At 34.3% G+C, this 16,204-nt stretch overlaps 1 protein-coding gene across 6 annotated transcripts in view; it reads left to right on the forward strand.

Moving 5' to 3' along the window:
* Window positions 1-16,204, forward strand: part of Ralyl (RALY RNA binding protein like) — a 758,034-nt gene that overhangs the window by 334,787 nt on the left and 407,043 nt on the right. For all 6 annotated transcript variants that reach the window (XM_085677394.2, XM_048420264.3, XM_048420263.3 and 3 more), the window contains one exon: window positions 11,837-12,115. In XM_085677394.2, the coding sequence (XP_085533520.1) occupies window positions 11,860-12,115 (256 nt within the window). In that variant the 5' untranslated portion in view covers window positions 11,837-11,859. The remainder of the gene's footprint in view (window positions 1-11,836; window positions 12,116-16,204) is intronic.

Consider the following 16,204-nt stretch of genomic DNA (forward strand, 5'->3'; position numbering starts at 1 on the left):
AACAGCCTGAAAATTTAAAATGGAGAGCAATGTTTTCTTCAGAGAACGAGTTCAGGAAATGTAGCTGTTCTTCATTTCAGTGTATAGAGAAGGGTTATCCGCTTATTACTTCCCTGCTGCTAGCATCATATAATAGATTACTTACAAGAACATATAACAATGTTTCTGCCTTGAATTTTCACTCTTGCCTTGTTGAATTTCATGAACGTAATTAATACCATATCATTTATGAATTGGTGACTCAGGAAAAGAAGGATAAAAAGTTTTGTTTTCTATTATTATTGGAAGAAATATTTTTTTAATTTTATGGAAAGAGAGTCATAAAATTTATTAGACAGGATTTTAAGAATAATATCTGAACATCTTATTCTATTGTAAAGTCTTAGTATTTAAGCTATATAGGTATTAAAAATTATAGGTCAATAGTCTTCCATGCTTGTCATACTTAAAGTTAGACTAATCAGGTTCTTTAGATGCATAGCAAGTGTGTTCTGAATAGATAGGTAATCTTCAACCACTTCAAAGAGCTATAGAGTATGACATTTAAATAACTTAGGTTTCTGCTGACGTGAGAAAATGTTGAGCACTGAAGCCTCACCACTTGGAGCTTGTTTACTTGGCAAAACTTGACTTTGGGCAAGGAACTGCCCATGCATCAACCATTGACAAAATGCACAATGACCAGATAGGGCAAGCAGAATACAAGAAAAAAAGACTGTCAAATCTTGTCAAGACAGGGTAAGATGGTTTTGAAAATTTTCCTGCCTCGGAAAATGGTCCGTCAGTTACTCTAGGACTAAGTTCACTTTGGTTGCTTCAATGTTGCAAGTGAGACTGGGTGATTGCCTAGGTAGCCAGATGTCTCTGTCATTTGTTGCACATTTTGGAAGTTGCTTGATTGCACTTCCTGCTTACTCAAGTAATATTATTTCTCGTTTTGAATCTTCAAAGGGGTTGAAGACTAGATAGTCATAGTTACTTTCCTCTTATGACTTGGCCAAGTTATTTATAATACAAGATGTGGACTCCTTAAGATATAATAATTATTAAAACATTTATCATGTTTCTTGCTTAATATTGTTTATGCTGGTTGTAATACTTTTATATTTAATATTTGCTTTTTATTGTATATAATTTTGTATTAGGCTTAGAACGCTGTTATTTAATCAAAAGGGGAGGTGCTGTAGAAAATCTTTCAGCCAGTAGCCTTTAAGTTACCAGCCCACTTGGGTAGAACTGTAATCTGTGAGTCTACCCCTAAACAGTTATCTCCTTATTATACTCAGTTCTGTGCTAGTGTGGTATTTCTTTTTAACTTCAGACTTCAGGATGCAACTGTACTTTGGTGCACAATCTCTCATATGCAGATACTCAAAAGTTACAGCATCCTCCCTGACTCAACTTCAGACTTACCCCTTCATCATTCTGTTGTCCAAGTCCCTTACACCACACTGTGTACTTTCCCTGGCTAACCTTTTCCTTCAAGCACAACAGAGTCTTTTGACTGTGAGTTTTATTTCCTGCTGTGACTCTGAGCAGTACTGAGACCAAACCAAACTGGTCACGAGGAAGTTATCCTAAAGGTTTAATTAAAAACAGCATCTTCAGCTTTTAACCAAAATTTTATTTTGCAGAGGAGAAAGATTTCAAGAAATATCATACACACAGAATTTCCAGGGGTTGTAACAGTGTGGTCATATTACAGAGAATATCAGAGTACTTAAGACTAACCCTTAAGCTCAGTGTTATACTTGTTTTTATCTCTTTAGAATCTTTTTTATTTTGTGATTTAACTTTATTATTTAAAGTTGACATTTAATTTCCCCCTTTTTTAAAAAAATCAATGGGAATTCTCACTTAATTTAATAATTGAATAAATATAAATAACTATGTAGTTAATCTCTGATAGAACATCATTGCTCTAATTGTTCAGAGAAAACTTTTTCTTTTCCATAAACACCAAACTTATAAGTGAAGTTGAATATACAAGTGATAGCATGTGAATGGTCATTGTGAGACCTTTCTGTACTGCCATTCAATTATAAAGAAACACACCGAGGATAATATTACTTTTAAATTGATTGGCCTATTAGATCAGGCTTATTATTCATTATCTCTTACAACTTAACCAATAATTCTTGTCTATATTTGGCCACATGGCCTGGTGCCTTTCTCAGTGAGGCATTCTCATCTTACTTCTTTGAATGTGGGAAGTGACCTTATTTCTGCTTCCCAGAATACTCTTAGTCTGGGTGTCCTGCCTATACTTTCTGCCTGGTTACTTGCAAATTAGCATTTTATTAAAGTAATATGAGTGACAAATCTTAACGGTGTACAAGAGTGTTGTCCCACAGCAATGCTCTTGTGTCTGAAGACCCAGAAACAGGATTAGAAGAGATATAGAAGCCTTAGTACCATAGTCTCTGTGTGTTCTTCTGGCTCACTTCATCTTTTTCTTAATAGATTCTTGTGCTTTCCTCTTGAATAAGATATTGACCGAATTTCAGAACTACTACTATCACTGGAACAGTGAACTTGATCTTGGATCTTTAGACATAAGAACAGAGAGAAAGTGTCAAGTACTGAAGGGACTAAAGTCTACTCAAATCAGAAAGAAGAGTATGGCTTTCTTTTTTTTTTTTCCTACGTGACTTGTAATTTGGGGCCTGTGTCAACCAATGTGCTTCAAACTGACTACAATTTCCACAGGTGGTTTATTTCTCATATGAAGGAAAGCAGTGGTTCCTCATGTACTCTAACTCCCTGCCAAACAGCACTGGGTCCAAAGGGATAAGTTAAAAATGCTCTCTATTTATGGTTAACAAAAAGGTACTTAAGGTTAACATAACATCAGATATTTAGTAATTAAACTTAGTCATATCTAAATTAATGCAGTGTATTAAGTAATTTTCCAGATTCTTAACTAAGTTTGAAATGTTGATGTATGAACTACAGTGATTTTCAACTCTAGAGTTCTATTCACCAATACAATAGTTGTAATGTTTTATAATGGATCTTATAAAATCTCTGTAAAAAGACTTATTCTTAATTTCCATAAAACCATTATTTAATTCTACAGATGAATAGAAATTTATTTCCTAATATCTATGGTTATCTAATCACACTCCATAGCAAGATGTTTTAAACTAACATTTACATTTAAAAGTTTCTGTGAAATTATCTTTACCATTATAGTAATTTCAGTTTTTATTTTTTAATCATTTAAATTTTGATGAGTTATCAAATAAAGCATCACTTGACTGATTTTGAAATATTTTCCATATTATATTCACTGAAATCTTAAACCACTCTCCCTAAAATATGGAATTTATCAAATCTTCTCTATATTAACTCTTCACTTATTAAATATAAAAATAATGCACAATTTTATATATAAATTAGTAACTAAGAGGAATATTGAAACTGAACTGTTATATTTTTATACTATAGCATTAGCCACAACATTAAACTTCAAAAACATAGATTTGAAAGCTTAGAGCCAGAGAATATATTTCTCTCAGAGAAGAACCCCCATGTTGATTATCTAATATCAAGTGGTCTGTTCTGAAATTGTATCTACATAAGTAACATTACATTGACTGAAATTTATTGCATTTCTGTATTTAGAAGTGTGTGTGTGTGTGTGTGTGTGTGTGTGTGTGTGTTTAAAACAAGAATTAAAGACTCTAGAGGTCATGAATTTGAGAGAGAATGAAGGAAGTTACATGAGATATGTTGGTAGGAGGAAGAGAAAGAGAGAATGAATGTAAATATCTTTAAATTTCAAAAAAATGAATTTTACTCTTTTAAATTTAAATATAGTTGGATCACTTTCCTCTCATTCCTCCTTCACACTCTTCCCTGTTCCCACACCTCAGAAATCTTTCATGAGTTCCTTAACTCTCAAGATGATAGCTTGTGTTTTATAATTGTTTCATTCATATATATATACATATATATATATGCAAATATGTGTATATGCACATATATATATACATACATTTGAATCTGTTTCCATTGTTTTGTGTATGTATTTTCAAGGCTTACCACTCTGAATAGGGCAAACATCAAGGAGGATGGTCCCTCTAAGAAGAGTTCTCTTTCCAGGGTTAATATTTGCCTGAAGTTTTTTATCTTGGAGTGTAGACAGTGAAAATTTCCCTTTTCACTTTAATATGTCCATTCTCACTGTTACCTTCCTGTCTGATTTATTTATGTTCCATAGTGTGAGCCTGAAAGATGAACTTGACCACATCTGGATTCTTTCCTCATGTTTGTGGTGGGAACTCTAGTCTTTATGTTTGCTCAGCAAGTAATATCAATGAGCCAAATAGCCAACCTAGAAGTGTTATTATATGTAACACTTTAATTTTCATTAAAATCCATTCAAACAACTTGCAAGACCCATTTTATGGTAAATTATTGTCAAACTGACTTAGGTTTAAAATCATCTAAAAAGAGTGAGTACCTCTGTGTTTGTTTGTAAGGTTGTTTTCACAGATATTCAACTAGAAAGGGTAAATCTGCCCTGAATATGGACAGTGTCATGATCTAAGCAGCAGCATTTTTCCTTTTCTGGTTTCTGACTGGATGAAAGGTGAAAGGTTGCCAATCCAATGTCTCATGCTTCCTCTGGCATCTCTTCCCCATTGTGTTAGACTTTCTCTTCTAAACCAAACTTCAGTTGTTTTATCTGGCATTTTTCCAGAAAAATAAATAAAGAAACAAAAGAAGGAAATGAGGGAGGAAAGAAGGAATGGCAGATTATTGGAAATCCAATACATAAAAATGAATCTGAAGCTTTAATAACAGAAGAGAATAGTGTAATCTCTGTGTGTTTCCAGATGAGAATGATTTGAAGAAAATTCATGGAAAGCTCCAAACACGAATTCATGGTTCCCTGAGTGTGACTAAATATGCCACTTCTCACTTCCTTAACCCATCTCTGTTTTCCATTACAGACCAAAATGTCTTAGATTATTGTGCATATAATAGTTAATTCTGGACAATACTCAGAATAATTAATCAGCAATGTCTTTTGAGGTGGGAAGAATGGGCATAAGTCAAAACTTCTGAGTGTGTGCTCAAGCAGGTACTCTCCTACCCTACTGCCCTGAATGCTGAGAATTCTCTGAGATTTAGGAGAGTAGTTGATGACTGGGGATAAATATCACCCACCGTATGTTACCCCACAATTTCAGGCTCTGCTTATTGAATATGAAAATTGGAAATTAGATAAATGAGCAAGTGGTATATGGAAAGAAATAATGGCATAAAATTCTATATGTACCCACTTATCTATTACGTAATAAAGTTGTTTAACAAGAGAATAATAAAATATTCAAATAATACTTAATGACATGTGACATAAAAAACATCAAGTTTTACTTAATTTATATTTTTTTCTAAGAATTTTAAACTGATAAAAAACGTAAAGTTTTTAATCCTCTCATTTGTTCAGAGTAGGATTATATTTTTCTCTGCTTTTCATGTATAACATTTCAAATTTACATTTTCCCTAAATCTTTACTAAAAGCTGCTTATGGTTTATTTCCTAAAGCAGTTTGATCCTTAAGACTTAATTTTTTTTAACTATAACTATAATTTTTATCTTTATAAATGGCAGAGCCACCGCCAAATACTTTCCAGTTATTTTTTTCCTCATTGCCAAACTAAGAGTATATTTTTTTCCCAAGATAATATTACAAATGTTATGCTTTGTCATTTCAGCATGTAATTAGCAGTTTGTTTTCCTTTTTTAAATTTGGTTTTGTTTGTTTGTTCGTTTGTTTGGGGACTTGGTTTCTCTGTGTGGCTTTGTCTGTCCTAGAACTCTCTCTGTAGACATCTGCCGATATCTACCTCAGGAATGCAGGGATTGAATGTTTGTGTCACCACCACCTGGCCAAGTAGTTTTTTTTCTAATGATCTATTGAAAAATTGTCAGTAGTCTGGAAAACAAAAAAATTACATATTTTTAAAAATTTTGCATTATTTTCTTTGCATTTATTTATTTATTTATTAAAAATTTCCACCTTCTCCCTACCACCTTTTTCTCTCCCTCTCCCCCCTTCCCCCTCTTCCCCTCACTCTCCAGTCCTAAGAGAAGTCAGGGTTCCCTGCCCCGTGGGAAGTCCAAGGTCCTCCTCCTTCCATCCAGGTCTATAAAGGTGAGCATCCAACAAACCAGGCTCCCACAAAGTCAGTCCATGCAGTAGAATCAAAACCCAGTGTCATTGTCCTTGGCTTCTCAGTCAGCCCTCATTGTCAGCCACACTCAGAGAGTCCGGTCTGATCACATGTTTCATCAGTCCTAGCCCAGCTGGTCTTGGTGAGCTCCCATTAGATCAGTCCCACCATCTCAGTGGGTGGACGCACCCTTCGCGGTCCTGACTTCCTTGTTCATGTTCTCCCTCCTTCTGCTCCTCATTTGGACCTTGGGAAGGTGAACCCAAAGAAAATCATACAGTTATCCTCCTGGATATTGGAAGTAGACAAGATTGCCAGTCAAAAGTTGGGTGCATGGAGGGGGGTCTATAAGGGGAGACGAGTAGAGAGAAGGGAGAAGGGGAGGATTGGGGAGAGCTTGGGGGAAGGGGATGGATGGGATGGAGGAAGGGTGGATATGGGAGCAGGGAAGTAAATATCTCAATTAAGGGAGCCATTTTAGGGTTGACAAGAGACTTGACTCTAGAGGGGATCCCAGGTCCAAGGAGATGTCCCCAGCTTGTTCCTTGGGCAGCAGAGGAGAGGGTGCCTGAACTGGCCTTATCCCATAGCCACACTGATGAATATCTTGCTTATCACCATAGAACCTTCATCTGGCGATGGATGGAGATAGAGACAGAGACCCACATTGGTGCATTGTTTTCTTCCGAATAAATCCAGAGTTGTAGAATGTTACTTTGATTTTTTTCTTTAATAACATAAGCTCAAATAAGCACATTTCTTTATTTCAGATCTGCTTCAGCATTTTCTAATGATGACTATAAATAAACTTATACAAACAAGTGGAATTTTAAAATATTTAGAAAATAACTGTCTACTTCTGTGTTTTGGGAACTAGTTGTCTACCTACTGCATGTTTACATCTACTGAATGCTTCTGACATTAGCTGCACCTAGATGAATATGACCTCTCCTTCCCCCCTCCTCCTCCTCCTTCTCTCTCTCCCTTTCTCTCTCTCTCTCTGTCTCTCTCTGTCTCTCTCTCTCTCTCTCTCTCTCTTTCTCTCTCCATCTCATCTGTCAACCATTCTCCTAATTTTATGTTCAACTTTGTTCTCTTGCCTTGTTTGTTATGTTTGACCTTTAGAATGATACTGATGAGAGCTCTGGACTACGATGTATGATAGCTTGTATAATACAGTTTGTTCTTTCTTGCTCTTTCTTGTGTATCTCTTTGCTCTCTTCCTGAATTCTGCAATATTGGATAAATTATTCTTGTTAGGTGACTTTCTTGATTATATGCATATTTTATTAATATTTATTCGTTTCAAATTCAGTTGGTATCTGAGTAATTTTTAAATTGAGATTGGAAAATCAATACTTGGTAAATCTTGAGTATAGATGGAATTCTTGTGTGTTAATTTTGTCTGTTTCAAAGATATTTTCTCTAAATTAAACTAAAGCTGCTTTTATATCTTGCAATAGTTTAAGAGTAAGACTCTCAAATACAAATGAAAATAATATATTTATTCTAACTGCATTATTTATGATTTCTACCCTATTCATTGACATATTCTGTTTTAAAAATAAAAATCTTTAGTAATTTTAGTATTTACCTAAAAGCTGAACTTTTTACTTGTTGTTTATTTAAAATATACTTAATACTATTAGAGCCTTATATGTTCTAATCTCAAAACAAATTTATTCTTGAAGAATGGATTGAACATAAATAAACACTGGTTTTGATCACATGCTGAGTTGATCTAATATTAAATTTTTAAGTAATCTTCTGAATAGGGCAACCCAGTAGAATGCAACTTTATTTAAATTAAGTGAAACATCAGAAATTCAGTTCTCACATTATGCATGTGGTATTTGAAGTAGTCACATTCCAGGTATACCTATTAGATTTTTTAAGGGGAGGAATGAAAATATCAACTACCTTTGACTTCACAGAAAGTTCAATGGGGCAACAGTAGTTTAAATTTGTCTTTTATTTCACAGCGTTTTTCACAGAACCATTCCCTCTCTCTCTGAAAACTTATTAAAAACAATAGAAACAAAAAGCTTTCCCTTGACAAAAGTTAATTCTCTTGTCATGTCTTTTGTAGTGACAGGATGCAGGGTTTCTTGCAATGCTTAACAGCTCCTTGAAAATGGCTTTCTGCAATTTGAAAATGATATATTTGTGTGTTTTTCTTCGCAATATTTTTCTCCTCAGGATACATTGAGATTCTCAGATCTTCTAATATAATTTTTATGAAATTTAGGAGGATTGGGGCCATCATATTTTTAAATATTTTTCTACTAATTCTTCCAGGATTCTGGATTTATGCATGATAAACATCCTTATATCATTCACTCAGTTTTCTGAAGCTCTTTAGTGCATTTTTCAGGGTTTTCCCTTTTACTGCACTTTGGCTATTTCTTATTTTTCTGCCTTTAAATTTATGTGTCAATTCTGCAGACACTTATCATCTGTAATATATATCCTTTGAGTATGTTTCAAATCTTAGAAACAAGAGTTTTTGTCTTTAAAATTTTCATCTGTTTCACCTTTAATATTTCTTCTGTAGATACGTGGTAATATTTTTTAAACTGATGAAACTAAAGGAAATTAGGCTGGATCCTGGAGATAGCAAGTCTCATGTGGCCCTTAATTCGAACTGTATTTTTAAAGAGTGCTTATGCCCTATGCTGACAATCATGTCGTCATTGTTGTGTGTTTTCTTTTTGTTTGTTTGTTTTGGGTTTTTGTTTTGTTTTGTTTTTTGTTTGTCATTAATCCCAAAGACAATCCTAGGCATCATTTGTACCCATTGCTAAGGCCCAGTTCCTGCGAGTCTAATCTTAGTGACCCAGGAGTCAGTATGGGCCTCCACCCCTGCTGGGGAAGACTGAGTTAGTCTCAGTCGGTTTTGTATTATTAAATCACAGGCTTACAACTCTTCAACTGCTTTATAATCGTGATGTGGCATCAGACATCTTATTACTTGTTTTCAGTTTTGACTACCAGCATAAATTCAAGGACTTTTCTCATTGGATACCATGTCTTTTTTTGTTGTTGTTGTTTTTCCTTTTTTCTGATTAACCCTTATTCCAAAACTATCTCATCATTTTATATCTTCTCAGGTATTTTGCAACTTTGTTTCTCTCTGCTGTGACAGTGAGCCTACCATCTGTGCTTGCAGTAATACCTACCAGGGTTTGTCCTTTGCTCTCTGACCTTGTTTACCTTTCCAGGGGGGACGAAAAAAAAAAAAAAAACAACAGACAAAGGCCTTACTTTTTGTTTGAGATGTCACAGATTTTCATAGTTTAAGCTTTAATACATGTTCTTGCATGTTGCCCAGTAGATCTTTGTCTAGAAGATAAATGTCCATCACAAGCATTGTCTGAATATCAGATATTCCATCTGTATTTACTTGGTCATCAAGTGGGAGTCTTTCTTCAATGGACCAAAAATTCATGTAATAGAGACACATAAGTTAGATAGTTCAGTACTAGTGCAGAAATAGGACAGTGGCACCAATCCATGACTGATTTTTAGAAAACATTGACATGATAATACAGACAGCTTCAATGGAGCTTTCATCGTCATCCAGACTGGGAGAAAACAACAAAGCAATCTCTGAGAGAGATAAAGACGTACAGTTTTCAGAGTACTTAGTATCACCAATTGTGTTTGCAAATTAATATTTTTATCGAGTCTCTCTATGTAGGCCAGGTATGTGCTGTATCTGGCTGGTCTGGTGCTCACAGGGTCCTGCCTGCCTCTGGATCCCCATTCTGAAAATAAAGGAGTGCGCCACTATAACCAGCTCTATTTGATGTCTTAATTTTTTTTTCTTGAGATACATTCATTTGGAAGAAGATGGTATAAAGATGACATTCATAATGAGATCTCAGAATAGAAGTGCAACCTCACATTGAGTAGGTCAACAAATCGTTAATTTTATTTCATCTAGGTAACCTCATCTACGAGTTCCTATGATTGCTTTATAACCAGTAGGTTCCTATCTACAGAATAAATATCAGCCGTGGGAATTGATTACAGTTGATTATATCGCAGATACGATATTTCAGAAAACATTAGCCATACAACTATAAATTGAAATTAGGTTTTCTGTGGTTTATCTATTGATATATTTTTTGAGATACTAAGAAAGGGAAACTACATTAGAGTATATAAATCAGTTGATGTTTTAAAATGTACCTTAATATTTCTTGCATTCTCAAAGATTTGTCCTAAGGTATGCAATAGATATACTTTTATGATAGAAAAAAGTACTAATTTTAATTTCTACAGTTCTTGCTTGAATATTTCATAATGAAGGAACAAATAAAAAGCTAAGCTTGAAATAATATAGGTCAATTTTAAATCATTCTTTTTGATAATTTCCTTTAATTTTTATGTAAATGGTTAATGTTTTGTTTATTATATCCACCTTCATTAAAATGACTTGTGTGAGGGTCTATTTTGAAAAAAAAATAAGTTAGAAAATCCTCAGATGTAACAGTGAAACACTTTTAAGCTACTATCTTGAGCTTGAATTCAACAGCACTTCTGATCAATGCATAGTGAGTAAATTTTCAAGCATCCCTAATTTATGGGGCTTTGAGACTTCTACTAGATTAACAAGGAAATAAAAACTGTCATTTAAAATTATTCTTAAACCTCAATTGCACTTGTTATCTTATAGCTGAAATATTTTAAATAATGTCTTCATATAAATATGCAAGCTGTCACCAAGAAAATCCACCCACTGACTAGCCTTCAGCAATGACCACCCCCACTGGAGTAAAATTCTCCTAGGGTTTCCATTTCACATAATGGCTTCTCTAAAGAAAAGAAGACACCTGGCAAAACAGCAACTCTCAATAAATATTGATATAGATTTTAAGATCTTCAAACAAAAAAAAAAACCTTCATTGAGTTTCTTTTTTAAAAATGAGACCAAGAAAAAAAGTCACAGTATTCTCCTGCAAGTTCTGAGTATTGATGAATGGCTGTGTATGTCTTTTTTTATTTACATGTAACTATGATAACATGCATTATTGGCTCAATTAAATGCCATAAACAAAAAAAAATAAAAAAGTTCTAATCAAGTTCCTGATAATAACTTTTTCTTTTTTTCTTCTCCTTAGCCTTTAAAGGAATCGGTTGTTGTCTGACCGTAGGATCCCTCTGCCGGAGCAGAAAGCCAGTGTGCCTGTTACAGAGCACAGAGCAGCACAATGCCTGTGTTCAAACTCTATGCAGTGCTTATGTAATGAAATATCCTGTTCAACAAACTTGCACATGCAGACTTTTAGTTCCTTTTTTCTTTTCATGGAATGAAAGGTGTATTCCTTAAATTTTCCTTAGCAAATGAAGATATACTAAAATATAAGGCAACTGCAAAACATTTAGTCACATTTGGGACAGAACATTGAATACAGAATTGAGGCATTTTTGAAAATTATATGTAATTAATCATGAGAATTTCCCTACAGGGTCTATTCAAGCATGTTTACCTTTGTTATTGCTAAGATTTTTTTACAAGATGATCGTGTTATATAGGGATTTGAGTTTTTACAGGACAGTTTTAAATCTGTTCAAATCCAGAGATATCTATTGAATTTAGTTGTTTCATTTTCTGATTATTTTATTTGTTTGTTTGTTTAAGGATTAAAACAAGGTGAGCCAACCATGACGGGCAAAACACAGACCAGCAATGTAACCAATAAGAATGACCCCAAGTCCATCAACTCCAGGGTTTTCATCGGCAATTTAAACACAGCAATCGTCAAAAAAGTTGACATTGAAGCTATTTTTTCAAAGTACGGGAAAATTGTTGGCTGCTCCGTTCACAAAGGGTATGCTTTTGTCCAGTACATGAGTGAGCGTCATGCAAGAGCCGCAGTGGCTGGAGAAAATGCCAGGGTCATCGCTGGCCAGCCTCTTGGTAAGCTATGCTCTTTTGCAGATTTCCCTTTTTTTGTAGTAGTCACCATTGCCTGTTTAGATAAATTTGTTAGCAATCAGCAGCTCCACAACATTTATTCCTCGCTTACCTAGTTGCTGTGTTAGAAATTTATCGTTCAAAATGTATCATTTTGCATGTTACTAGTATTATCTCAACAAATGTGTCAACTTGTGATGAAAGCTGTTTGTGATCCATAACAACCTCTGCCAATGCTGAGACAGTCAAATACAATATGTGCATCCGACTTAAGTTTATTTGACTTGATATAATGTGTAACTTCTACAAAACATAAGCCAAGTTTCCTGACCTTGCATATAGCATTTGTTCTGAAAGGCTAATTCATTTCTTTATTTACAATTTTTATTTGGGAGGAAAGGTTAAAAAAAATAGTAAAAAGAAACACATTTTTCATACTAGAAAGGACCACACCTCAGTGGTTAGTGATGGTATATCTTGTGCAGCCCCTCTGCACCCTAGATTCACTTTATGCCTCCCGCTGGCGGGACAATACTGAATTCTTGCTAAGAAAAGACAATGTCTTGTGAGTTGGAATAAAAATGAGAAGAAAATTTTTGCAATTATTGAAGAAAAAAAAGAATCAAATATATATTTTCCAAAGGAAGAAAATACAATCAATCCACTAGTGTTTCTCACATTTATATCTCTTATATTCATATCAAACTTATATATACTTTCTTCATTTTTCAACATGTATCTGTAAATATAACTTCATTTTCCCTACGTCCTGTCTATTTTGTAATTTTTCTAACAATCCTTAGAATGCCCGGTTTTTTATGTAGCTTTTAAAATAAAACTTCAATTCATTCCTTTGACCTATATCTAAGATACAATCTATTATCTCATATAAATCTTAATCCTTGCTATAGACCTTCTTGTATAATCACCACAGTATACCAGTGATCCAAGGAAAGGTTCTGCTTCCTGTAACTTTACCACTCTGAGGGAATGTTTTATTTTCTTTTGTTTAAAAACACGAGTTACATCATCAATCTGTTTTTAATATTTCAAGGAATTTGATACAGAAAACTGCATACTCCGTCATGTACCCTTTGAAACTCTATGCTGCCACATTTTCAATCTTGTGCCCTGCCCTGTGCCTCCAGCATTGCTCTAATCCTACCAGCATCCTTGACATACCTCCTGCTTGGAAGGAATGTGACCCTTTCAGAGGCTCTGGACTGTGGAACCCCCTGCTGGTTATTTGTTGTGTTGATTGTTGGAATCTTAACCTCCACAGTGAGGCTTTTATAATTGGCTTAGAAATGTTTGCTTTTACTGCTGATCCTTGAATTCCACGGTTTTTATAACCATCATCACTTTCTAAATGAGATGTTAGTTTATGATGTTGCCTTGTCACGTCTCAAACAAAGCTAAAACAGTGTGTTAAAGAAACAAAAGTACTGAATAAATGAGTGAGACAAGTGTGAAGAATAATATACTATCAAATTTGATCAATTAAGGAGAATGTTTGGTGTGAGGAAAAGTGGGACCCAGCTGTAAATCCTGATATAAAAGAGGCTAAGGCTGCACTCACCCTGGGCCATACAGTGAGAAAAAATTAGGAAGCCATGATAATCATTGGATTGTGAGTGAAGTCTGAAGGATGATTTTGAAAAAATAAAGTTTTTATTCAATATCTGATATAAATCCCCAAACACATATGTAAAATGCTAGTCTTTTATATATACATTGCTCATTTTCTCTACTGTAAAGAAAGATGCTAATTTTCAATAGTCTAGTTTGCTTCCCAGGTTCCCAGTTGGTTATACACACACACAAACACACACACACACACACACACACACACACACATATATATATATATATATATATATATATACATATATCCCCATAATTACCTTGATGCAGGAGTTTTCTGGTTATTTGCTTCCTTAGAAGTATTTTAACTAGAAATGTAACTAGAAATTCTTCCACAGCCACATTTAGGTAATTCAGGGTCGCTCTATCCCCTGTGTCCTCGTTACTGTAACACTAGCATGACCTTTTCACAATGCATTTTGTTATTACTTTTTATAAAAATAATAATGAATATGAAGTCAATTCTAACCCTGATTCTCTTTCAACTGAAACGTAGCTAATTCTCTGGAGTCCTATATTCCATCACCAATCAGCTGATCACTAAGGAATATGACTCTAACCTTAGTGTTTAAACTTCAGAGGACAAGGAGATTGAAAGGCGATCTCAGATTCCTGTGCATTGAGAAGCAGAGTTAACCTGCCTGTAATGGGATTGCTTCTCATTCTCAGTCATACTTGTGTCTCTCTCCATGGGATAATCTCCAGAGCAAAAGCCTTAATAAGACATCATATCCAAATCCATGCTAAAATGTAATTCATTTAGGCGGAACCTAGTTTATGAACTTCTTTTGCCTAATTGGAAAGACTTTCATATTAAGAAGATGCTGTTCAATTTAAATAATAACTTTGCTTTTCAGGTCAAGTGCCTGAATATAACTGCCTTTTTAAAAAAAAAAAATCTGCTGATAGAAATCCAGACAAAGGCAAGACATTCAGTTGTTCCTTGCTGGATGGAGTCAGTTCTGTAGTAATATGGGCTTAATACCTCACTTTCCAAGTAATATACCTACTTTCATCTTCGAGTTCCATGCATATCTTTTGTTGACTTGGGCAAAACATGACTTCAAGTAAATTCATTACTTATTTTCTGATGTTTGTTTAATTTCAAACTAAAGGTTTATAAAAAATTAGATTGGTGTCTGATGTCTAGTATATTTATGATGGACATAATGACAGGTACTTAAAATGTAAAACCAATAATGTAAACGCATTTGCCTTTCTCTTTAGAGTAGGAAGGCATCATATGAATTAAGCCTAACTTATTAGTTCACCCATGTTATAATTTTTCATCTTAAATAATGAGTAATCATGCACCATCTTCTTTATAATAATATTTTCAAACTCTCTATGCATTTTTAAAATCAAAAATAGAATTAAGAAGTTGGTTAAACAGTAAAAATACATCCTAATGTAATTCATTTGCTTTTTTGAAATTATAGATATGTACTTAAAATGAGACTATTTTTATGATTAATGACAAATATTATCATTGAGCATTTTGGTGCTGCAAGTACAAAACTATGAACTGAAAAGTTTAAGCTTGGGAGAGCATACTGAAATGTCAGGAAGAGAAAAGGTCAGGGAACAGACTGGTGGGTGGATTAGTTGTGGAAAAACAGAACTTGTCTATTTGATGGAAGTCTGTTTTATGAAGATGAAGTAGGAAAAGAGGTAATTGTGCTAAAATCTTAAAAATTAGACTGATATCTGTTAATAAAGATAAAAAAGAATCAAGAATAAGTCTCACATTTCTGGGCTGATTCGCTATTGTCAATCTAGCTAGTCAGTAAATTGAGAGAGGATTTTTCATATGAGAAAAAGTTTTGGTCTAAAATTATGAGTCCATGCCTGAACATTTTTTGTTAAGGATAATTCATATGCTGAAAGATACGTGGGCATATGTATTACTAAAATTTCACAAATATAGGCCCCCACAAGTGAGAGATTTAAACAGGGGTTAGTAGTTTTGAGTCATTGACACAATTTTGTCAGACTTCTAGGAATGAATAAGTAAATTCACCATGTGGTGTCAATGGAATGCTAAGTGAGTGTTGGATTAGTTGGCGAAGGCAGAGAAATTTTTAGTTTCCTAGAAAGAAATTTCCTAATTAACACCCAGCAGAGATTATATCCCAATAAATTTGTTTTCTGGATTTGTATGCATGTACTTTCTGAAATGTTTCCCTGAATTTTCCCTAATCCTACAGCCCACAGGGTTCACTGTACTCCTTTGCTCCCACAAATAGTTGCCAGTCTCTACATTAATGAACATCTTAGTCCTTTATACTGTGCTTTTTTCCGAGCTGAAAAGCCTTTTGATCCAAGTCTATGCTTACACCTACAAGGTTTCTCTAACCCAAACACCTGCCCATGACCTGGCCAGAGGGGCTTTCTCTTCACTTCCCAATGCAAAGTTTCTTTGATACTTGTCTTCATCAGGCAAGCAGA

This window comes from Myodes glareolus, chromosome 16, assembly GCF_982192425.1.
Source record: "Myodes glareolus chromosome 16, mMyoGla1.1, whole genome shotgun sequence".
Taxonomy (NCBI): domain Eukaryota; kingdom Metazoa; phylum Chordata; class Mammalia; order Rodentia; family Cricetidae; genus Myodes; species Myodes glareolus.